Genomic DNA, 25,240 nt, shown 5'->3' with positions numbered 1-25,240 from the left:
TAGCTCCCAGCAGTGTGCGGCTGTTATACCTACCCCAGACCAGCAGTGTCAGTGCTCTCCCCCCATAGCTCCCAGCAGTGTGCAGCTGTTATACCTACCCCAGACCAGCAGGATCAGTGCTCTCCCCCCATAGCCCCCAGTGTGCAGCTGTTATACCTACCCCAGACCAGCAGGGTCAGCGCTCTCCCCCCATAGCTCCCAGTGTGCAGCTGTTATACCTACCCCAGACCAGCAGGGGGTGTGACAGCAGCAGTAGTAGGGTCAGTGCTGTGGCCCCCATGGCTCCCAGCAGTGTGCAGCTGTTATACCTACCCCAGACCAGCAGGGGGTGTGACAGCAGCAGTAGTAGGGTCAGTGCTGTGGCCCCCATGGCTCCCAGCAGTGTGAGACCATCTGGCCAGTACTCGGGCCGGGTTATCCAGCAGCTGCCTCAGGAACCAGACCACGCCTCCTCGCTTCCTACTGGTCCAGCGGTCTGTATGCCTGTGATTGGCCCAATGTCATTCTTCTACCGTACATGCTGTAATAGAAGCGCGATGACTGCTCTGTTGTACATAACTACTACGCCGGCCATTGTATAGCGCGGAGGGCAGATGCAGGGCTCCAGGGAGAAGGATAGTAATGGCCGCGCGCTGCAAATCGCCCCTCACAGACAGGCAGTGAGTGTAGTACGAGGGATAAACCTTAGCGCCCAATACAGGGTGCACCAATATGGCGACCTGGGCCTCACAGCAGCTGACCAATAGGATCGCAGCGGGGGTGACTTGTCAGCCAATCCACATGCCAGAGAGGCGGGTTGCGCGGCAGTGGACAATGTATACACAGACAGTAAAGCGTAAGCACGGCGGTAATCGACCAATCAGGGGCTGTCTGCTTTGTCTGCGTGGTCTCCTAGGGAACGGCGTGCAGTAGCCACGCCCGGTGACGGTTGGAAAGTTCCGGAAAGTCTTCGCAGGCTGTTGCGGTGCATTGTGGGAGGTGTAACCGGCTCGCTGGATCCATAGAGAAATCTGACTCAAGATGATGGTGAGTGCGGGAATCCGCCGCCATCCGCCCGGGGGCTCATCCATGGGGACCACGGGTACCGCAGGCCGGCCTGCCGCCCCTGTGTGTGCCCGGTAGGGGGCTGATGTCGGGACATGGGGGCACGTGTGTATGCCGGGGGAGGAGGAAGGGCTGTACCGCTAATCCAGCACCGTGGTGCCTGCTGCTCCCTCCCCCAGTGTGCCCTCTGCCCCCTCTCCCTGGCGTTACCATCCCCCCCCCCCCCCAATGTGCCCTCTGCCCCCTCTCCCTGGTGTTACCATCCCCCCCCCCCCCCCCCCCAGTGTGTGTCCCTCTCCCTGGTGTTACTACCCCCCCCCCCAGTGTGTGCCCCCTCTCCCTGGTGTTACTACCCCCCCCCCCCCAGTGTGTGCCCCCTCTCCCTGGTGTTACTACCCCCCCCCCCCCCCCAGTGTGTGCCCCCTCTGCCTGGTGTTACTACACCCCCCCCCCCCCCCCCAGTGTGTGCCCCCTCTCCCTGGTGTTACCATCCCCCCCCCCCCCCAGTGTGTGTCCCTCTCCCTGGTGTTACTACCCCCCCCCCCCCCCCCCCCCCCCCCCCAGTGTGTGCCCCCTCTCCCTGGTGTTACTACCCCCCCCCCCCCCCGTGTGTGTGCCCCCACTCCCTGGTGTTACTACCCACCAGTGTGTACCTGCTGCCCTCTCCATGCTTGTACAAGATGTATGTACTGCCCCTCCCCTGTGTTACCCCCAGTGTGTATATGCTGTGACCGTATACACGCAGGGCTGGGCAACACCGGCCCTCCGGATGTTAGTGAACTACACATCCCAGGATGCTTTGCATTAGTTTTGCCATGTGGCCATGCTGAAACTGATGCAAGGCATGCTGGGATGTGTAGTTCATCAACATCTGGAGGGCCGGTGTTGCCCAGCCCTGGACAGGGGTCATGTGTATACACTGCTTGTACAGGATGTATGTACTGCCCCTCCCCTGTGTTACCCCCTGTGTGTATATGCTGTAACCGTATACAGGGGTCATGTGTATACACTGCTTGTACAGGATGTATGTACTGCCCCTCCCCTGTGTTACCCCCTGTGTGTATATGATGTGACCGTATACAGGGGTCATGTGTATACACTGCTTGTACAGGATGTATGTACTGCCCCTCCCCTGTGTTACCCCCTGTGTGTATATGCTGTGACCGTATACAGGGGTCATGTGTATACACTGCTTGTACTGGATGTATGTACTGCCCCTCCCCAGTGTGTATATGCTGTGACCGTATACAGGGGTCATGTGTATACACTGCTTGTACAGGATGTATGTACTGCCCCTCCCCTGTGTTACCCCCTGTGTGTATATGCTGTGACCGTATACAGGGGTCATGTGTATACACTGCTTGTACAGGATGTATGTACTGCCCCTCCCCTGTGTTACCCCCTGTGTGTATATGATGTGACCGTATACAGGGGTCATGTGTATACACTGCTTGTACAGGATGTATGTACTGCCCCTCCCCTGTGTTACCCCCAGTGTGTATATGATGTGACCGTATACAGGGGTCATGTGTATACACTGCTTGTACAGGATGTATGTACTGCCCCTCCCCTGTTACCCCCAGTGTGTATATGCTGTGACCGTATACAGGGGTCATGTGTATACACTGCTTGTACAGGATGTATGTGCTGCCCCTCCCCTGTGTTACCCCCAGTGTTTATATACTGTGACCGTATACAGGGGTCATGTGTATACACTGCTTGTACAGGATGTGTGTGCTGTGCCTCCCCTGTGGTTACCCCCTGTGTGTATATGCTGTGACCGTATACAGGGGCCATGTGTATACACTGCTTGTACAGGATGTATGTGCTGCCCCTCCCCTGTGTTACCCCCAGTGTGTATATGATGTGACCGTATACAGGGGTCATGTGTATACACTGCTTGTACAGGATGTATGTACTGCCCCTCCCCAGTGTATATATACTGTGACCGTATACAGGGGTCATGTGTATACACTGCTTGTACAGGATGTATGTTCTGTGTTAGATATTACATATAATGATCATGGTCAGCTAGAGGCCGGTGCTATTCCTCAGTGTGAGACTTGTTTTCCTGTCTCTCATAGCAGTCCACACCAGTTATCCTGCTCAAGGAGGGAACGGACACCTCTCAGGGGGTCCCCCAGCTTCTGAGTAACATCAGCGCCTGCCAGGTGATTGCGGAAGCAGTGCGCACAACGCTGGGGCCTCGCGGGATGGACAAGCTCATCGTAGATGACAGAGGTCAGTAATTTATAGGCTGAATAGTCGCCTGTGTGCAGGGTTCCAGCTTGGTGCACGTGTTACAGGCCCAGTGTGACCGGACGCCTGCCCTTATGCCCTTTGGGTCCACAGATGGCCGTTCCTGGTCTCACAGGACCTGGCCAATAGGGGATTCCCTGTTACCATCAGTTACTGACTCCGCCCACTACGCAGTGGGTGGGGATATCGCTGCCACCACCAGGCTCCCACTATGTGGCGCCTGGAACCACTGTTACCTCCTCAGGCCCAAACTCTGGCACCTGAGTACTACCTACTGGAGTGTGTGCGTTGACCCGCTGGCGTCTGTTGCTTCCCCACTGGTCACGGACCAGACCTCTGCTTTGGTAGCTGGCAGAGTGAAACTGGGATGACGCTGGACCCTTGTGCCCAGAACAGCCAGAGAACGGAATTATTGCAGTAATTCTGTTAGTCACAAGATGAAAACAGTCGTCTTGAGGCAGAAAGATGTTTATTTATTTGCCCATAGATCTTAAAAGATCTCTTCTATCATAGAAGGGTCAGCATACAGATGTTACAGCATTCAAGTCGGGTAGATTGTACAACTTTACAGGCAAACCTTGGCCCTTTTTATCCAAAATCCACACGGCATACCACAGGGGTAATTCCACCCTGTTCTCCCCACCCAATCAGCATTGTGCAGGAGGTGTACATGCCTGGGGCATTTACATTCATATATCAATTGGAACATTTTCCTGTCATAAATAGATCTAGATTACATGTCATAGGGTTCACTCCAATGTCCTTAGAATATTTACCAAATGGACAGGAAAGCCTGGATTCACTGACACATCACATACACAAGTGATGTACTACTAACACCTTTACACAGGAACTACAGACACAAAGCCTGCTACCTGCTGTGCAGTGTCATTCTCCAGACATTCTGTTACCAAATGGACAGGAAAGCCTGGATTCACTGACACATCACATACACAAGTGATGTACTACTAACACCTTTACACAGGAACTACAGACACACAAAGCCGGCTGTGCAGTGTCATTCTGTTAGAAAAAGGACTATTTAGCATCTTATTTCCTCGTCAGAGACTGCTGGGCCCCTTCCTCCAGAAAAGTGCATTTTAAATCCAGAATGCATTCCTCAATACAATATACAAACTAAATGGTGCAGTCCCAGCTCAGTGCTAAACATACATTTCATAAATACATATACTGTGTGCCTGGTGCCCAGCAGCAGGCTTCACCTCACAGCAGGAGGGGACCTGTCCCAGCTCAGTGCCGCTCATATGTTATATAAATACATATACTGTGTGCCTGGTGCCCAGCAGCAGGCTACACCTCACAGCAGCGCTGCAGGAGGGGTCCTGTCCCAGCTCAGTGCCGCTCATATGTTATATAAATACATATACTGTGTGCCTGGTGCCCAGCAGCAGGCTTCACCTCACAGCAGCGCTGCAGGAGGGGTCCTGTCCCAGCTCAGTGCTGCTCATATGTTATATAAATACATATACTGTGTGCCTGGTGCCCAGCAGCAGGCTTCACCTCACAGCAGCACTGCAGGAGGGGTCCTGTCCCAGCTCAGTGCCGCTCATATGTTATATAAATACATATACTGTGTGCCTGGTGCCCAGCAGCAGGCTTCACCTCACAGCAGCACTGCAGGAGGGGTCCTGTCCCAGCTCAGTGCCGCTCATATGTTATATAAATACATATACTGTGTGCCTGGTGCCCAGCAGCAGGCTTCACCTCACAGCAGCGCTGCAGGAGGGGTCCTGTCCCAGCTCAGTGCCGCTCATATGTTATATAAATACATATAGTGTGTGCCTGGTGCCCAGCAGCAGGCTTCACCTCACAGCAGCACTGCAGGAGGGGTCCTGTCCCAGCTCAGTGCTGCTCATATGTTATATAAATACATATACTGTGTGCCTGGTGCCCAGCAGCAGGCTTCACCTCACAGCAGCACTGCAGGAGGGGTCCTGTCCCAGCTCAGTGCCGCTCATATGTTATATAAATACATATACTGTGTGCCTGGTGCCCAGCAGCAGGCTTCATCTCACAGCAGCGCTGCAGGAGGGGTCCTGGCCCAGCTCAGTGCCGCTCATATGTTATATAAATACATATACTGTGTGCCTGGTGCCCAGCAGCAGGCTTCACCTCACTGCAGGAGGGGTCCTGTCCCAGCTCAGTGCTGCTCATATGTTATATAAATACATATACTGTGTGCCTGGTGCCCAGCAGCAGGCTTCACCTCACAGCAGCGCTGCAGGAGGGGTCCTGTCCCAGCTCAGTGCTGCTCATATGTTATATAAATACATATACTGTGTGCCTGGTGCCCAGCAGCAGGCTTCATCTCACAGCAGCACTGCAGGAGGGGTCCTGTCCCAGCTCAGTGCTGCTCATATGTTATATAAATACATATACTGTGTGCCTGGTGCCCAGCAGCAGGCTTCACCTCACAGCAGCACTGCAGGAGGGGTCCTGTCCCAGCTCAGTGCCGCTCATATGTTATATAAATACATATACTGTGTGCCTGGTGCCCAGCAGCAGGATTCATCTCACAGCAGCACTGCAGGAGGGGTCCTGTCCCAGCTCAGTGCCGATCATATGTTATATAAATACATATACTGTGTGCCTGGTGCCCAGCAGCAGGCTTCACCTCACAGCAGCGCTGCAGGAGGGGTCCTGTCCCAGCTCAGTGCCGCTCATATGTTATATAAATACATATACTGTGTGCCTGGTGCCCAGCAGCAGGCTTCACCTCACAGCAGCGCTGCAGGAGGGGTCCTGTCCCAGCTCAGTGCTGCTCATATGTTATATAAATACATATACTGTGTGCCTGGTGCCCAGCAGCAGGCTTCATCTCACAGCAGCGCTGCAGGAGGGGTCCTGTCCCAGCTCAGTGCCGATCATATGTTATATAAATACATATACTGTGTGCCTGGTGCCCAGCAGCAGGCTTCACCTCACAGCAGCGCTGCAGGAGGGGTCCTGTCCCAGCTCAGTGCCGCTCATATGTTATATAAATACATATACTGTGTGCCTGGTGCCCAGCAGCAGGCTTCACCTCACAGCAGCGCTGCAGGAGGGGTCCTGTCCCAGCTCAGTGCCGCTCATATGTTATATAAATACATATACTGTGTGCCTGGTGCCCAGCAGCAGGCTTCACCTCACAGCAGCGCTGCAGGAGGGGTCCTGTCCCAGCTCAGTGCCGCTCATATGTTATATAAATACATATACTGTGTGCCTGGTGCCCAGCAGCAGGCTTCACCTCACAGCAGCGCTGCAGGAGGGGTCCTGTCCCAGGTCAGTGCCGCTCATATGTTATATAAATACATATACTGTGTGCCTGGTGCCCAGCAGCAGGCTTCACCTCACAGCAGCGCTGCAGGAGGGGTCCTGTCCCAGCTCAGTGCCGCTCATGTGTTATATAAATACATATACTGTGTGCCTGGTGCCCAGCAGCAGGCTTCACCTCACAGCAGCACTGCAGGAGGGGTCCTGTCCCAGCTCAGTGCTGCTCATATGTTATATAAATACATATACTGTGTGCCTGGTGCCCAGCAGCAGGCTTCACCTCACAGCAGCACTGCAGGAGGGGTCCTGTCCCAGCTCTGTGCCGCTCATATGTTATATAAATACATATACTGTGTGCCTGGTGCCCAGCAGCAGGCTTCACCTCACAGCAGCACTGCAGGAGGGGTCCTGTCCCAGCTCAGTGCCGCTCATATGTTATATAAATACATATACTGTGTGCCTGGTGCCCAGCACCAGGCTTCACCTCACAGCAGCACTGCAGGAGGGGTCCTGTCCCAGCTCAGTGCCGCTCATATGTTATATAAATACATATACTGTGTGCCTGGTGCCCAGCAGCAGGTTACATCTCACAGCAGCACTGCAGGAGGGGTCCTGTCCCAGCTCAGTGCCGCTCATATGTTATATAAATACATATACTGTGTGCCTGGTGCCCAGCACCAGGCTTCACCTCACAGCAGCACTGCAGGAGGGGTCCTGTCCCAGCTCAGTGCCGCTCATATGTTATATAAATACATATACTGTGTGCCTGGTGCCCAGCACCAGGCTTCACCTCACAGCAGCACTGCAGGAGGGGTCCTGTCCCAGCTCAGTGCCGCTCATGTGTTATATAAATACATATACTGTGTGCCTGGTGCCCAGCAGCAGGCTTCACCTCACAGCAGCACTGCAGGAGGGGACCTGTCCCAGCTCAGTGCCGATCATGTGTTATATAAATACATATACTGTGTGCCTGGTGCCCAGCAGCAGGCTTCACCTCACAGCAGCGCTGCAGGAGGGGACCTGTCCCAGCTCAGTGCCGCTCATATGTTATATAAATACATATACTGTGTGCCTGGTGCCCAGCAGCAGGCTTCACCTCACAGCAGCGCTGCAGGAGGGGTCCTGTCCCAGCTCAGTGCCGCTCATATGTTATATAAATACATATACTTTGTGCCTGGTGCCCAGCAGCAAGCTTCACCTCACAGCAGCACTGCAGGAGGGGTCCTGTCCCAGCTCAGTGCCGCTCATATGTTATATAAATACATATAGTGTGTGCCTGGTGCCCAGCAGCAGCTACATCTCACAGCAGCGCTGCAGGAGGGGTCCTGTCCCAGCTCAGTGCCGCTCATATGTTATATAAATACATATACTGTGTGCCTGGTGCCCAGCAGCAGGCTTCACCTCACAGCAGCGCTGCAGGAGGGGTCCTGTCCCAGCTCAGTGCCGCTCATATGTTATATAAATACATATACTTTGTGCCTGGTGCTTAGCAGCAGGCTTCACCTCACAGCAGGAGGGGTCCTGTCCCAGCTCAGTGCCGCTCATATGTTATATAAATACATATAGTGTGTGCCTGGTGCCCAGCAGCAAGCTACACCTCACAGCAGCACTGCAGGAGGGGTCCTGTCCCAGCTCAGTGCCGCTCATATGTTATATAAATACATATACTGTGTGCCTGGTGCCCAGCAGCAGGCTTCACCTCACAGCAGCGCTGCAGGAGGGGTCCTGTCCCAGCTCAGTGCCGCTCATATGTTATATAAATACATATACTGTGTGCCTGGTGCCCAGCAGCAGGCTACACCTCACAGCAGCACTGCAGGAGGGGTCCTGTCCCAGCTCAGTGCCGCTCATATGTTATATAAATACATATAGTGTGTGCCTGGTGCCCAGCAGCAGGCTTCACCTCACAGCAGCGATGCAGGAGGGGACCTGTCCTAGCTCAGTGCCACTCATATGTTATATAAATACATATACTGTGTGCCTGGTGCCCAGCAGCAGCTTCATCTCACAGCAGCACTGCAGGAGGGGTCCTGTCCCAGCTCAGTGCCGCTCATATGTTATATAAATACATATACTGTGTGCCTGGTGCCCAGCAGCAGGCTTCACCTCACAGCAGCACTGCAGGAGGGGTCCTGTCCCAGCTCAGTGCCACTCATATGTTATATAAATACATATACTGTGTGCCTGGTGCCCAGCAGCAGGCTTCATCTCACAGCAGCACTGCAGGAGGGGACCTGTCCCAGCTCAGTGCCGCTCATATGTTATATAAATACATATACTGTGTGCCTGGTGCCCAGCAGCAGGCTTCATCTCACAGCAGCACTGCAGGAGGGGACCTGTCCCAGCTCAGTGCCGCTCATATGTTATATAAATACATATACTGTGTGCCTGGTGCCCAGCAGCAGGCTTCACCTCACAGCAGCACTGCAGGAGGGGTCCTGTCCCAGCTCAGTGCCGATCATATGTTATATAAATACATATACTGTGTGCCTGGTGCCCAGCAGCAGGCTTCACCTCACAGCAGCGCTGCAGGAGGGGTCCTGTCCCAGGTCAGTGCCGCTCATATGTTATATAAATACATATACTGTGTGCCTGGTGCCCAGCAGCAGGCTTCACCTCACTGCAGGAGGGGTCCTGTCCCAGCTCAGTGCTGCTCATATGTTATATAAATACATATACTGTGTGCCTGGTGCCCAGCAGCAGGCTTCACCTCACAGCAGCGCTGCAGGAGGGGTCCTGTCCTAGCTCAGTGCCGCTCATATGTTATATAAATACATATACTGTGTGCCTGGTGCCCAGCAGCAGGCTTCACCTCACAGCAGCACTGCAGGAGGGGTCCTGTCCCAGCTCAGTGCCGCTCATATGTTATATAAATACATATACTGTGTGCCTGGTGCCCAGCAGCAGGCTTCACCTCACAGCAGCGCTGCAGGAGGGGTCCTGTCCCAGCTCAGTGCCGCTCATATGTTATATAAATACATATACTGTGTGCCTGGTGCCCAGCAGCAGGCTACACCTCACAGCAGCGCAGCAGAAGGGGACCTGTCCCAGCTCAGTGCTGCTCATACAGTTTACATCATATCTAGTCCTCTTGTCCAGAATGGCTCCACAGTATGGAGGGTTAATCCTTTCAGTGCTGTAGCCGCCATTAACACTGTGTGCCGGCTCTCCGGTCACACCCAGGGTTATGGAGAATGTCCTATCGTGCATGTTACAGGGCAGATTCCGGGAAGGGGGAACACAGAAGAATGGCTGTCTTCATGTTACCCCCAGCATCACTGCAAAATCGGAGTTCTATCTGCGGATAAATGTCACTGTAGGTGCGACTCAGGGACATGCCTGTGCGAATTACCCCATTGTGATCCCGAACCACTACCTGTGTCGCTGAACTCACTGACCATATGCTAGAAACAAGCTGAATGTAACACTGCTGTCCAGGCTGCATCAGTGAGACCCTGTGTGTAGTGCCGTGGAATAATCTGTGGCCTCCTTACACTGCTGTCCAGGCTGCATCAGTGATACTGTGTGTGTAGTGCCGTGCAATAATCTGTGGCCTCCTTACACTGCTGTCCAGGCTGCATCAGTGAGACCCTGTGTGTAGTGCAGTGCAATAATCTGTGGCCTCCTAACACTGCTGTCCAGGCTGCATCAGTGAGACCCTGTGTGTAGTGCCGTGCAATAATCTGTGGCCTCCTAACACTGCTGTCCAGGCTGCATCAGTGATACCGTGTGTGTAGTGCCGTGCAATAATCTGTGGCCTCCTAACACTGCTGTCCACTCTGCATCAGTGAGACCCTGTGTGTAGTGCCGTGCAATAATCTGTGGCCTAACACTGCTGTCCAGGCTGCATCAGTGAGACCCTGTGTGTAGTGCCGTGCAATAATCTGTGGCCTCCTAACACTGCTGTCCTGGCTGCATCAGTGAGACCCTGTGTGTAGTGCCGTGGAATAATCTGTGGCCTCCTAACACTGCTGTCCAGGCTGCATCAGTGAGACCCTGTGTGTAGTGCCGTGGAATAATCTGTGGCCTCCTAACACTGCTGTCCAGGCTGCATCAGTGAGACCCTGTGTGTAGTGCCGTGCAATAATCTGTGGCCTCCTAACACTGCTGTCCAGGCTGCATCAGTGAGACCCTGCGTGTAGTGCTGTGCAATAATCTGTGGCCCCCTAACACTGCTGTCCAGGCTGCATCAGTGAGACCCTGTGTGTAGTGCCGTGCAATAATCTGTGGCCTCCTAACACTGCTGTCCAGGCTGCATCAGTGAGACCCTGTGTGTAGTGCCGTGCAATAATCTGTGGCCTCCTAACACTGCTGTCCAGGCTGCATCAGTGAGACCCTGTGTTTAGTGCCGTGCAATAATCTGTGGCCTCCTAACACTGCTGTCCTGGCTGCATCAGTGAGACCCTGTGTGTAGTGCCGTGCAATAATCTGTGGCCTCCTTACACTGCTGTCCAGGCTGCATCAGTGAGACCCTGTGTGTAGTGCCGTGCGATAATCTGTGGCCTCCTAACACTGCTGTCCTGGCTGCATCAGTGAGACCCTGTGTGTAGTGCCGTGCGATAATCTGTGGCCTCCTAACACTGCTGTCCAGGCTGCATCAGTGAGACCCTGTGTGTAGTGCCGTGGAATAATCTGTGGCCTCCTTACACTGCTGTCCAGGCTGCATCAGTGAGACCCTGTGTGTAGTGCCGTGCAATAATCTGTGGCCTCCTAACACGTGCTGTACTTGCAGGAAAAGCCACGATTTCAAACGATGGTGCCACTATTCTAAAGCTCCTCGATGTAGTACATCCCGCAGCCAAGACCCTTGTGGACATTGCCAAGTCTCAGGACGCAGAGGTAGGTACTGACCAGCTGCTGGTGTACTGTGATCAGCCGCCTCCCTGTGACCGTGGGGCTCACATCAGCCGCCTCCCTGTGACCGTGGGGCTCAGACTGTGCTTCGGTTATCAGGAAGAAAGGGATCGCTTCTCTTTAGCGCAGTTATGTCGGAGAATGCCGGGACTTGGGGGTGTTCAGTCATGAGAACCGGCATTCTCTGACTCAAGTGACTGCCGCAATGGTGTTACGCCGTGATAGGGCACAAAACGGCTTTGCCAACCTAGAGTCTGACTGAGCAATGCCGTGATTGTAGTAGCTGAGCGCTCCCTCCTGGCGCTGTTCACGGCATGCTGACTGTAATAGCTGAGCGCTCCCTCCTGGCACTGTTCACGGCGCGCTGACTAATAGCTGAGCGCTCCCTCCTGGCGCTGTTCACGGCGTGCTGACTGTAATAGCTGAGCGCTCCCTCCTGGCGCTGTTCATGGCGTGCTGACTAATAGCTGTTCACGGCGCGCTGACTGTAATAGCTGAGCGCTCCCTCCTGGTGCTGTTCGTGGCGTGCTGACTGTAATAGCTGAGCGCTCCCTCCTGGTGCTGTTCGTGGCGCGCTGACTGTAATGGCTGAGCGCTCCCTTCTGGCGCTGTTCATGGCGCGCTGACTGTAATAGCTGAGTGCTCCCTCCTTCCGCTGTTCATGGCGCGCTGAGCGCTCCCTTCTGGCGCTGTTCATGGCGTGCTGACTGTAATAGCTGAGCGCTCCCTCCTGGCGCTGTTTATGGCGTGCTGACTGTAATAGCTGAGCGCTCCCTCCTGTCGCTGTTCACGGCGTGCTGACTGGAATAGCTGAGCGCTCCCTCCTGGCGCTGTTCATGGCGCGCTGACTGTAATAGCTGAGCGCTCCCTCCTGGTGCTGTTCACTGCGCGCTGACTGTAATAGCTGAGCGCTCCCTCCTGGCGCTGTTCACGGCGCGCTGACTGTAATAGCTTAGCGCTCCCTCCTGGCGCTGTTCATGGCGCGCTGACTGTAATAGCTGAGTGCTCCCTCCTGGCGCTGTTCATGGCGCGCTGACTGTAATAGCTGAGCGCTATCTCCTGGCGCTGTTCATGGTGCGCTGACTTAATAGCTGAGCGCTCCCCCCTGGCGCTGTTCACGGCGCGCTGACTGTAATAGCTGAGTGCTCCCTCCTGGCGCTGTTCACGGCGCGCTGACTGTAATAGCTGAGCGCTCCCTCCTGGCGCTGTTCACGGCGTGCTGACTAATAGCTGAGCGCTCGCTCCTGGCGCTGTTCACGGCGCGCTGACTGTAATAGCTGAGCGCTCCCTCCTGGCGCTGTTCACGGTGTGCTGACTGTAATAGCTGAGCGCTCCCTCCTGGCGCTGTTCACGGCGTGCTGACTGTAATAGCTGAGCGCTCCCTCCTGGCGCTGTTCACGGCGTGCTGACTGTAATAGCTGAGCGCTCCCTCCAGGCGCTGTTCATGGCGCGCTGAATAGATTCAAACCCAAAGTATATTGGTGCACAGGGAGTGCAGTGTCAGTTAGGGTCGTTGCTAAGCATTGACCCCCGTCCAGCGTATGTGGTACAGATCGCAGCTCCGGTGAGCTGTGGGTAGGTGCCCCTAGCACCCAGTGACTATGGACAGCCCTTTCCGGTGAGCTGTGGGTAGGTGCCCCTAACACCCAGTGACTGTGGACAGCCCTGTCCGGTGAGCTGTGGGTAGGTGCCCCTAGCACCCAGTGACTATGGACAGCCCTGTCCGGTGAGCTGTGGGTAGGTGCCCCTAACACCCAGTGACTGTGGACAGCTCTGTCCGGTGAGCTGTGGGTAGGTGCCCCTAACACCCAGTGACTATGGACAGCTCTGTCCGGTGAGCTGTGGGTAGGTGCCCCTAGCACCCAGTGACTATGGACAGCTCTGTCCGGTGAGCTGTGGGTAGGTGCCCCTAGCACCCAGTGACTATGGACAGCTCTGTCCGGTGAGCTGTGGGTAGGTGCCCCTAACACCCAGTGACTATGGACCGCTCTGTCCGGTGAGCTGTGGGTAGGTGCCCCTAACACCCAGTGACTATGGACCGCTCTGTCCGGTGAGCTGTGGGTAGGTGCCCCTAGCACCCAGTGACTATGGACAGCTCTGTCCGGTGAGCTGTGGGTAGGTGCCCCTAACACCCAGTGACTATGGACAGCTCTGTCCGGTGAGCTGTGGGTAGGTGCCCCTAACACCCAGTGACTATGGACCGCTCTGTCCGGTGAGCTGTGGGTAGGTGCCCCTAACACCCAGTGACTATGGACAGCCCTGTCCGGTGAGCTGTGGGTAGGTGCCCCTATCACCCAGTGACTATGGACAGCTCTGTCCGGTGAGCTGTGGGTAGGTGCCCCTAGCACCCAGTGACTATGGACAGCCCTGTCCGGTGAGCTGTGGGTAGGTGCCCCTAACACCCAGTGACTATGGACAGCTCTGTCCGGTGAGCTGTGGGTAGGTGCCCCTAGCACCCAGTGACTATGGACAGCTCTGTCCGGTGAGCTGTGGGTAGGTGCCCCTAGCACCCAGTGACTATGGACAGCCCTGTCCGGTGAGCTGTGGGTAGGTGCCCCTAGCACCCAGTGACTATGGACAGCCCTGTCCGGTGAGCTGTGGGTAGGTGCCCCTAGCACCCAGTGACTATGGACAGCCCTGTCCGGTGAGCTGTGGGTAGGTGCCCCTAACACCCAGTGACTACGGACAGCTCTGTCCGGTGAGCTGTGGGTAGGTGCCCCTAGCACCCAGTGACTATGGACAGCTCTGTCCGGTGAGCTGTGGGTAGGTGCCCCTAGCACCCAGTGACTATGGACAGCTCTGTCCGGTGAGCTGTGGGTAGGTGCCCCTAACACCCAGTGACTATGGACAGCTCTGTCCGGTGAGCTGTGGGTAGGTGCCCCTAGCACCCAGTGACTATGGACAGCTCTGTCCGGTGAGCTGTGGGTAGGTGCCCCTAACACCCAGTGACTATGGACAGCTACTGAGGGTGTCTTGTCTTCTCAGGTGGGTGATGGCACAACCTCCGTAACGCTCCTCGCAGCTGAATTCATGAAACAAGTGAAGCCGTATGTGGAGGAAGGGATGCACCCACATATTATCATCCGGGCTTTCTCCACCGCCACCCAGCTTGTGAGTATAGGCTCTCCGTCCCATCCGTGGGAATCCTATGTTCCCCTGCCTACATCACTCGCTGCCCAATTACTGCGCTTTCTGACTGAAGTTCTTGTTTCCCCTTTTCCAGGCCGTCAGTAGAATTAAACAGATAGCGATCACTGTGAAGAAAGAGAACAAAGAGTGAGTGTGTGTGTGATGCAGGTGTAACAATCACGGTTACATGTGCCGCACCTTCTACGTGTAATAATTGTTGTCTCTTAGGGAACAGCGTGGCATGCTGGAGAAGTGCGCAGCCACAGCCTTGAGCTCCAAGCTCATTGCCTTGCAGAAAGACTTCTTCTCCAAGATGGTGGTGGATGCTGTGACCTTTTTAGATGATCTACTGCAGCTCAAGATGATAGGGATCAAGAAAGTCCAGGGTGGTGCTCTAGAGGTGCGTTGTGCCGGCCACTGTGTGACGCCCCTGTTCCTCACCCCTCGCGCCTGTTACTGACGCACTTCTCCTGCAGGACTCTTGTCTAGTGGCCGGTGTGGCCTTCAAGAAGACCTTCTCCTACGCTGGCTTTGAGATGCAGCCCAAGAAGTATGATTCGCCTAAGATCGCTCTTCTGAATGTGGAGCTGGAGCTGAAGGCAGAGAAAGACAACGCTGAGGTCCGGGTCAACAATGTGACGGTGAGACATGAGCCCCTCATGGTCGTGATGGCAGCGATCGGTTCTTGTTACAGGGTCCTAATCATTTCTCCGTGTCACAGGAATACCAGGCCATTGTAGATGCCGAGTGGAACATCCTCTATGACAAACTGGAGAAGATTTGCAAGTCTGGAGCTAAAGTCGTCCTCTCCAAGCTGCCCATTGGGGATGTGGCCACACAGTACTTTGCTGACCGGGACCTGTTCTGTGCTGGCAGGGTAGCAGATGAGGACCTCAAGAGGACCATGATGGTAGGACATGTCAATGACTGAGTAACAGTATAACTCTGTGTCCCACTGTCTGTAGCTAATTGTGCTGTTCCTCTCCAGGCCTGCGGGGGCTCCATCCAGACCAGCGTGAACTCTCTATCTGACGACGTGCTGGGACGGTGCTCTCTGTTTGAGGAGAGTCAGGTTGGTGGAGAAAGGTGAGCTCTATAGTTTCTGTATGGGGGAGATGTATGAAAGCAGACAGAGTGCAAGTGAAGAGGTTACCTGTCGTCACCACTCAGAGAGGGTTAGTAAATAACATGTGGGGTTGCTCATAGGAATGTGAAAAGCTGTAAGTGTGTGGGGGGAGCTCAGTGGGGTCTTCTCAGAACAGAAAGCTTTGAGTAACTGTTCCATGTGTCAGTTTGGTGCAGTGTGGGATGTGGATATCTGACCAGATCAAAGCCTGTCACACCAGCGTCCAGATTACATGGTGGTGGAGGGAAAGTTAGGAAGTACCTGTGCAAAAGATCTCTTATGGAGACTCCACCAAATAGTGCACATGTGAGATATTGACTAAGTAATGAACTGTGGCCCTTATTCTAGTTCACTCTTTCTGACAAAATCTTTCTTAGATGGACAAAACCATGTGCACTGCAGGTGGGGCAGATGTAACTTGTGCAGAGAGAATTAGATTTGGGTGGGGGTTTTGCTTCAAAGTGAGATCTATATTGCAGTGTAAAAATAAAGCAGCCAGTATTTACCCTGCACAGGAACAAAATAACTCGCCCAAATCTAATTCTCTCTGCACATGTTACATCTGCCCCCCTGCAGTGCACATGGTTTTGTCCATCTAAGAAGGAATTTGTCAGTGAACTAGAATAAGGCCATGTGCGCCTAGGCTCAGGTTGGTGGTCCAGAACCAATTAAAATTATTTATGGCCAATGAAATTGGAAAAATCTGTGCTCATGGCTTCCAATGATAAAATATGTGGGTAAACAGAAGGGAATCATGTTCCTCACCATATAACTGGACCTAAGGATAACATTTAATCACAACTTATTTAATTTAATATTTTTTGTGAAACTCTCAGTAACACACTTTTGGCCTAGGGGTGCCTTGAAAAATATTATGATAAATTAGGGTGCCGTGGTTCAAAAGGTTTGGGATCCACTGATCTAGTGCAAATTAAAATTCCCCTACCGGTCTGTCTAGGCTAAGCAATGTCTGCTAGACAATATTGACTAAGCAGGAGAAAAACTCCCCAGGTCAGATGGCCATGTCTTGGTCTCCAGCATTGGGGATGTTACCGCTCTGTAACCGGCTCCTGTTGTCACTAGGTCAGATGGCCGTGTCTTGGTCTCCAGCATTGGGGATGTTACCGCTCTGTAACCGGCTCCTGTTGTCACCAGGTCAGATGGCCATGTCTAGGTCTAATTCCATAATTAGAGGAGTTAATCTGGGAAATGCTACTAGTAGAGTAGAGAAACAAGTAAGGTGCTTACCTGGAGCCACAGCTCCAAGAGATAAAGAACGCATGCTAAGAATTGTAAAGGCAGCAAGAAAAGATGGGGAGGTGGATGTCATCGTCCACCAAGGCACAAATGACCTGGTTAATGCTGAAGTCATGGCCGTAAAAGATGAATTTAGAAAGTTAGGAACTGCTCTAAAACAGGTGGCAACCACTGTAACTTTTTCAGAAGTATTGCCAGTACACCAAGGGGAAGATAGAACTCTGAGAATTAGAAACTTCAATGTTTGGCTAAGGAATTGGTGCAACGAGGAGAGATTTGGATATTTAGGTCAAAGTCAAGCTACCTGGCAAGACAGAGCCTTATATAAAAGTGATGGCCTGCACCCATCTTCAAGGGGAACGAGAATATTAAGTGAGAAGTTTGGAAGCTTCATAAGCAACTATTTAAACTAGCAGAGGGGGGCAGTGAACCAAATAAGAATGAAGAAATCTGCTCCCCCAACCTAGAGGTATTGTCTCTGCAGGCAAATGGAACAGAAAGCCTATCCACTGCAACAGAAGATAATGCCGATCAAAACCGAATAGATATAGGCAGAAAGATGAACATAGCTAGCAGCAGGAGAAGCACAAACACAACTTTAAGAGCTATGTGTGTAAATGCTAGGAGCTTAGGAAATAAAATCCCAGAACTAATTGCAATAATGACAAGGGATGAACTGGATATTGTGGCTATTACAGAGACATGGTGCAATGAAAATCATGACTGGGACATAGCTATACCAGGATATACTTTATTTAGGAAGGACAGAATGGGAAAAATTGGAGGAGGGGTTGCAATATATGTAAAAAAATATATAAAGACTACCTTAATACAAAGTATTGAAGAAAAAACGGAGGCCCTTGGGTGACCATAGAAACAGGGGAGAAGGCGATTCTTCGTATAGGGGTGATCTACAGACCACCAGGTCAGGAAGAGGAACTAGACAAGAGCCTATTGCAGGACATCAATAAAATGGCATTAAAAGGAGAGGTGATAATCATGGGAGACTTTAATCTACCTGATGTAAACTGGGAGCTGCCTGTTGCAAGTTCCACCAGAAGTAGGGACATGCTGAATTCCTTGCAAGGAGCATACCTCCAGCAATTGGTGAGGGAGCCCACTCGTAAGGACGCAATATTAGACTTAATACTTTCAAATGGTGACAGAATATCTGACATAAATGTGGGTGAAAATCTGGGATCCAGTGACCATCAAGCAGTATGGTTCAAAATAAAGACAGAGACTGACTCATCGCACACAAAAACAAAGGTGTTAGATTTTAGGAAGGCTGATTTTGTAGAGATGGGAAACTCTGTAAGGGATTCTTTGGCAGAGTGGAAGAACTTGGAAGGAGTGCAGGATAAGTGGGAAAAATTAAAAAGTGCAATTCTAAAAGCAACAGAACTTTGTGTCAAAAGAGTTAGGAAAAACACAAGAAAAAGAAAGCCATTGTGGTTTGCAAAAGAAGTAGCAAGTATTGTGAAAGCAAAAAAGTTGGCCTTTAAGAAATGTAAGCAGACGCAGAAGAATGAGGACAAAGAGGTGTATCTTGTTAGACAGAAGGAGGCTAAGAAGGTAATCAGATGTGCAAAAGCACAGGCTGAAGAGAAAATGGCCCAGTCAGTGGGTAAAGGGGGAAAACTTTTTTTAGGTATATAAGTGAAAGGAGAAAAACAAAGTGGAATAATTAGACTGAAGACAGAGTGTGGAAGTTTTCTTGAGGGGGACAATGTAATAGCAGATAATATTAATAATTATTTCTGCTCAGTATTCACTGCTGAAAGAGAGGGGAAGGGGCCACAGTTAAGTTTATTTATTATTTATTTATTTGCAGTTTCTTATATAGCGCAGCAGATTCCGTTGCGCTTTACAATAGTAGACAGTGATAAAACAAACTAGGTAACAGACAGACTTGGTGGTTAGAGGGCCCTGCTGCAAGCTTACAATCTATTAGGTATATAGGAGGGAAACACAAGGACAGGCATCAGTAATAGCATAGCAGTCCCAACAAGTTACAAGTCCAGACGGGAAGCTATATAATACATAAGTGCCTCAGAGGGTTATGCGTGTAGAACTTAAATATGATAGGCTTGCCTGAAGAGGTGAGTTTTCAGGGAACGCTTGAAAGTTTGGAGGCTAGCGGAGAGTCTAATTGTGCATGGAAGGGCATTCCATAGGATGGGAGCAGCCCGATGAAAGTCCTGTAATAGTGAATGGGAGCTAGTGATCCGCTCAGATGAGAGATGCAAATCTTGTGCAGAGCGGAGTGGTCGAGATGGGAGATATTGTGTGATAAGTGCAGAGATATATGCTGGTGCAGTATGGTTAATAGCTTTATATGCAAGTAGAAGTGTTTTATATTGAATACGGTAATATACAGGCAACCAATGGAGGGACTGGCAGAGCGGATCAGCAGACGATGAGCGTCTTGCAAGGAAGATCAGCCTAGCAGCAGCATTTAAAATGGATTGCAGTGGTGAGAGTCTGTTCTTGGGAAGACCGGTTAGGAGACTATTGCAATAATCAATGCGGGATATAATGAGTGCATGGATAAGAGATTTAGTAGTGTCTTGTGTGAGATACGGTCGTATTTTGGATATGTTTTTTAGATGCATGTAACATGATTTGGAGACAGATTGAATGTGGGGAACAAAGGACAGGTCAGAGTCGAGGGTGACCCCTAAGCAACCAGCTTGTGGGGTAGGGTAGATTGTCGAGTTGTCAACAGTGATGGAGATATCAGGATGGTAACTGTTCTTAGTTGGCGGGAATATAAGTAATTCAGTTTTGGAAATATTGAGTTTGAGTTGGCGAGAAGACATCCAAAGTGAGATGGCAGAGAGACATTCAGAGACTCGGCCCAAAACCACTGGTGACAACTCTGGGGTTGATAGATTTGAGTATCATCCGCATATAAGTGATACTGAAATCCGAAGGAGCTGATTAGTTTGCCAAGCGAGGAGGTATAGATTGAGAAAAGCAGAGGACCTAAGACTGAGCCTTGCGGAACTCCGACTGACAGAGTTAGTGAGGAGGAAGTAGAGTCAGGGAAGCGAACACTGAAAGAGCGATCAGATAGGTAAGATGTGAACCAGGAAAGGGCTGTATCATTAAGACCTAGGGAGTGTAGTGTTTGTAAAAGGAGAGTGTGATCCACAGTGTCAAACGCAGCAGAAAGATCTAGAAGAATAAGCAGTGAGTAATGGCCTTTAGACTTAGCTGTTACCAGATCATTCACCACTTTAGTCAGTGCTGTCTCAGTGGAGTGTTGAGAGCAAAAGCCTGACTGAAGCGGGTCTAATAGGGTGTTGGAGTTAAGAAAGTTTGTTAGGCGAGAGTAGACAAGTCTCTCGAGTAGCTTGGAGAGGCATGGGAGCTGAGAGATAGGACGATAGTTAGAGAGAGTTAGGGTCAGAATTGTGTTTTTTCAGAATGGGAGTAATCGCTGCATGTTTGAGCAGAGACGGAAAAGTACCAGTAGCAAGAGAGAGATTGCAGATTTTAGTTAAGGTTGGAATAAGCACAGGAGATAGATTTTTAATGACTTGTGCAGATATAGGATCAAGAGGAGAGGTAGTAGAGTAGGAGGATAAGAAGAGTGCGGATACTTCCTTTTCATTTGTGGGCTCAAACGAATAGAAAGTTGCAAGAATAGTCAGAAAACTGAGGGAGAGACAAGTACATTTACAGAGGAGAAAGTCCTCACAGAACTCTCAAAACTGAAAGTGGATAAATCAATGGGGCCAGATAGGATACATCCAAGGATACTAAAAGAGCTTAAAGGGGAGCTGGTAAAACCAATAACAGAATTATTCAACCAGTCACTAGCTACTGGAGTAATCCCAGAGGACTGGAAAACAGCGAATGTAGTCCCACTGCACAAAAGTGGAAGCAAGGAAGAGGTAAGCAACTATCGACCAGTGAGCCTTACATCAGTAGTAGGGAAATTGATGGAAACACTCTTAAAACAAAGAGTTGTAGAATATCTCAAAACCAGCAATTTACAGGATCCAAAACAGCATGGGTTTACTGGGGGAAGATCATGTCAAACAAATCTTATTGACTTTTTTGACTGGGTGACTAAAGTAATAGATCAAGGTGGGGCTGTAGATGTAGTTTATCTAGACTTTAGTAAAGCTTTTGACACTGTCCCACATCGCAGACTGTTAAATAAACTTGAAAGCTTGGGATTGGATTCTAAGATAGTTGAATGGATAAGAGCGTGGTTGCAGGACAGAAAACAGAGTTGTTGTAAACGGAGTACAGTCAAAGGAGGGAAAGGTTACAAGTGGAGTGCCCCAGGGATCTGTACTTGGACCGGTGCTTTTTAATATCTTTTTCTTCTGCGGCAGACGTCAGGGGCCAGAGGGATTACATTGGGTAGAGAGTGAGGTCACGACCTTTCCAGCACCAGAAAGGATAAAACTTCTGGACTGCCCAGAGACAGCCCTGGCTCCTCCCTCCTCTACCCCGCCTCCTAGGCTAGCTTACTTTCAGTTTTGATTGTGCTGGCAGGAGCCAACACGCATTTTGAAAGGGCTGCTGTTAAAGCAGCTTAAACTTCGTTTTTAATTTTTTTTTTTATACTTATTTTTACACTGACTATTGGTCAGTGACAGAGCAGCAGCGCTGGGGGTCTGTTAGACCCCGGCACTGCGCTCCATCACCCGGGACCCGGCAGCCCAACACCACCCACGTGGCTCCCACAAGCGGAGGTGTTCGGCTGGCTCTGAAGCACTGGAGAGCACAGCCGCGACGGGGACCGGAACATCAGCGGTGACAACCGCTTTCAGGTAACGCGCTCCCCGCCGGGAGTGCGAATGCGCACGCAGTTATAGCGGCTGAGCAGCCCGGTGGGGGGGATCGCCGGGCTGCACTAGCAAGCGGCCAGAACGCCGCCTTTCACTAGGTGTGCACCCTGACCCGCTGGACCACCAGGGAGACTTTGAGTGTGAGCAGCGGCGTTGGTATGCGGGGCCGCCCGGCAAGCGCCGGATCCCCGCCATTTTTACCGATGCCGCATGAGTCATGAAATCCCGGTGGCCATTTGCTAGTAGGGGGAAGGGAGCCTCTCCTCACACAGCCCCTCTCCCGGAGACAGGAGCTAGGATGTACCCACGGGGTTTCCAGCCCTGATCTCTTCCTGCCTGCCTGCTGCAAGTGTAAGAAGGACACAGAGAGCTTCTTGCCGTTCTGGAGTTCCATCTCTTCACTGCCGGGCCATATGGGCAAATCCCACCTGTACCTCTCCTGGAGCACAGGGTACAGTACTTTATGCTCCTGCCGGCCATAGTGCTTTGCGGAGCTCAGTGCCACGTTATTATTTGCATTGTGCTATGTCTCATAACTGTGTTAACACCATCACTGCATGTCAGAAGTATAGGTGTTAGCTGTACCAGTTTAGCTGCCTCTTGTACAATCTTAGAGGACAGCGATAGTGACACAGGAACTCCTATATTGGTGTCCTGCACACATTGCAAGGCTGGCCCAAGTACCACCGGCCAGCCTGGGCATATGAGTATAGCCTGATGGCACGGCTACCCTTTCAAAAAGGGACGCCATTGTAAGGACGGAGTCCATGGTACTTTCCCAGCTATCACGCGGTTCTGGCGGTCATTTTAACATGCCACCATTGCACGCTGCTGGAGGCTCCTGACTACTAATGCCAGGGCTGTGCTCAAGCTTGTCCTGGTTAACTGCATATTGAATGCAGCTGCTCCCCCAGGTTCTGTGATCAGACAGTGGGGTTTAGAGCATAGTGGGACAGTATTGGGCTGTATGTAAATTAGGTCATAGCACTCCTGTGTTATATACCATGGTGTTGTTGATGGCCTGTGGCAGCTCATCTCCTTATACTGTCTCTCTTATCCAGTGATTCTATCTCTGGTTACCTATACCTACTCTCTCTCCCTGTGTGTGTGTGTAGTGTATATATTGTCAGGTGGAAAGTGTATAACTCAGTTTACATTGTCATCTGAGGCATGTCTCTGCTGCCTTCCCTGATGTATTTTTCCTCTGTGACATAGAGATCGTTAGATTTCTGCAATAAGCCTCTAATTGTGCAATGTGTATCTGCTGGCTGACAAAATAAAAACCCCTTCTTGCTTTCTTCCAGAAAGATACTGTGTTCTCAGATTACAGTTTATGGGGGGACAGTTTGCTGCCAGCTAGGTCATACAGAGGACAGCAGGAAGTCTTATACCCTGCTATCAGAAAAGTTTTATTGTTCCTCAGTGAGAAAAACAAAATAGCAATCTAGCAAATATGATACCTTTTAATGGCTAACAAAAATAAATGTTGTTAAAATGCAAGCTTTCGAGACTTCTTAGGTCTCTTCCTCAGGCATGGTATAACAAGGTGTGTGAAGAACCACATATATATACACAGCAGAGTGGGAACAAGATGTGATAGATGGACATTCTTAAGATCAAAACAAAACAAAATAACAGAATGAGCTTGTAAATTGAGTCCTTAATTAGTTTGTAGATAAGTAGTGTGAAAGTTTTATTGTCTCTAAGTTGATGACAGACCAGAGTTAGAGCTCCGATGCCCTCACTCTCTCTGGGCCAGATTCCTCAGATGTTGTAGTGGGCCATAAATCCCTCGGATAGATTCAGTCCTGTGTTAAGGGTGTCAAACGTTGTCATTAATTTGTATTCCCAGACCCTCCTGTCTCTTTGTGATTTGAAATTTCCTTTTAGTATAATCACTTTTATATGATCCTGATTGTGTCCTGGGCTGCAGAAATGTTTGGCCACAGGAAAGTGTGTCTTTTTTTCCTTTATAGTGTGGCGATGGGACCTCATCCTTGCCTTAAGTTTTTGTCCTGTTTCTCCAACATACAGACCACCAATAGGACATTTGGTGCACAGAATCAGGTACACTACATTGGCAGTAGAACATGTTCTACTGCCAATGTAGTGTACCTGATTCTGTGCACCAAATGTCCTATTGGTGGTCTGTATGTTGGAGAAACAGGACAAAAACTTAAGGCAAGGATGAGGTCCCATCGCCACACTATAAAGGAAAAAAAGACACACTTTCCTGTGGCCAAACATTTCTGCAGCCCAGGACACAATCAGGATCATATAAAAGTGATTATACTAAAAGGAAATTTCAAATCACAAAGAGACAGGAGGGTCTGGGAATACAAATTAATGACAACGTTTGACACCCTTAACACAGGACTGAATCTATCCGAGGGATTTATGGCCCACTACAACATCTGAGGAATCTGTCCCAGAGAGAGTGAGGGCATCGGAGCTCTAACTCTGGTCTGTCATCAACTTAGAGACAATAAAACTTTCACACTACTTATCTACAAACTAATTAAGGACTCAATTTACAAGCTCATTCTGTTATTTTGTTTTGTTTTGATCTTAAGAATGTCCATCTATCACATCTTGTTCCCACTCTGCTGTGTATATATATGTGGTTCTTCACACACCTTGTTATACCATGCCTGAGGAAGAGACCTAAGAAGTCTCGAAAGCTTGCATTTTAACAACATTTATTTTTGTTAGCCATTAAAAGGTATCATATTTGCTAGATTGCTATTTTGTTTTTCTCACTGAGGAACAATAAAACTTTTCTTATCAACTGGCTAACACGGTACCAAACTTTTTCCTGCTATCAGAGTGACACAGAGGTCACTCCATTAATCAAAGGCAAGGGCAGCAATGTCTAATGCAGATAGCATGACTTGTATGTTACTAACTCATGAGTTAGCAAAGTTTTCCATAGCAAGTCAATTAGAAATCACAGTGTGTGCAGCCATTACAGTTCTGGTCCAGACACTTAGTGTAAGACACCTCTGCTAACTTTTAAACCCTGTCGGAACATAGTCCAGGCCTGTTTTACCCTAATAGAGCAATAGCTCAATCAGCAACGCTTCCGTCTCTTAAGTAGACAAGGCGCACGGCTATAAGGATTCAGTCCCCACAATACCAGGGGTTATTTCATGTTCTGACAGGGCAATATGGCAAACGTTACCAACGGTGGACTCTGAAGTGTAATTTCTCCACAGGATAACCTTCGGTATTCCTGGTCATTGGAAGTTGGAACATTGCACTGTCACATACAGAGCTGGTTGTGGTGTGTACGCACAATACAATCCAGTGTGGGATCTGACTATGTAGTCGGATTTACATTCGGATCACATGCATGTAACATGCAGATCGCACATTTGAGATAATTTGACTTAGTATTCCTCCAGGCCTCTAGTAGCCTTGCACCCCAGCGGGGTAGCATTTTTGGGAGATGCAGCTGTGGAGGTGCAGTACGAACTGTGTAATGGTT

The 25,240-nt window shown here is 50.7% G+C and overlaps 2 protein-coding genes across 5 annotated transcripts in view; one reads left to right on the top strand and one right to left on the bottom strand.

Annotated features, from left to right (window-relative positions):
* Nucleotides 1–724, bottom strand: part of PRADC1 (protease associated domain containing 1) — a 32,298-nt gene extending 31,574 nt beyond the window's left edge. Inside the window, exon 1 of one of the 3 annotated variants that reach the window (XM_083163508.1) lies at nt 223–724. In XM_083163508.1, the coding sequence (XP_083019634.1) occupies nt 223–370 (148 nt within the window). In that variant the 5' untranslated portion in view covers nt 371–724. The remainder of the gene's footprint in view (nt 1–222) is intronic. The other 2 variants (XM_083162723.1, XM_083162013.1) reach the window with 2 other exon arrangements.
* A 144-nt stretch (nt 725–868) lies between these two features.
* CCT7 (chaperonin containing TCP1 subunit 7) overlaps nt 869–25,240 on the top strand; it is a 33,750-nt gene continuing 9,378 nt past the window's right edge. Inside the window, exons 1-9 of one of the 2 annotated variants that reach the window (XM_083161410.1) lie at nt 869–1,026; nt 3,129–3,285; nt 11,309–11,415; nt 14,416–14,541; nt 14,654–14,706; nt 14,788–14,959; nt 15,036–15,200; nt 15,281–15,469; nt 15,548–15,645. In XM_083161410.1, the coding sequence (XP_083017536.1) occupies nt 1,021–1,026; nt 3,129–3,285; nt 11,309–11,415; nt 14,416–14,541; nt 14,654–14,706; nt 14,788–14,959; nt 15,036–15,200; nt 15,281–15,469; nt 15,548–15,645 (1,073 nt within the window). In that variant the 5' untranslated portion in view covers nt 869–1,020. The remainder of the gene's footprint in view (nt 1,027–3,128; nt 3,286–11,308; nt 11,416–14,415; nt 14,542–14,653; nt 14,707–14,787; nt 14,960–15,035; nt 15,201–15,280; nt 15,470–15,547; nt 15,646–25,240) is intronic. The other variant, XM_083161419.1, reaches the window with a different exon arrangement.

This window comes from Crinia signifera, chromosome 1, assembly GCF_055691185.1.
Source record: "Crinia signifera chromosome 1, ASM5569118v1, whole genome shotgun sequence".
Lineage (NCBI taxonomy): Eukaryota > Metazoa > Chordata > Amphibia > Anura > Myobatrachidae > Crinia > Crinia signifera.
The sequence above is the reverse complement of the archived record's forward strand: the minus strand, read 5'-3'. Positions and strand labels throughout refer to the sequence as shown.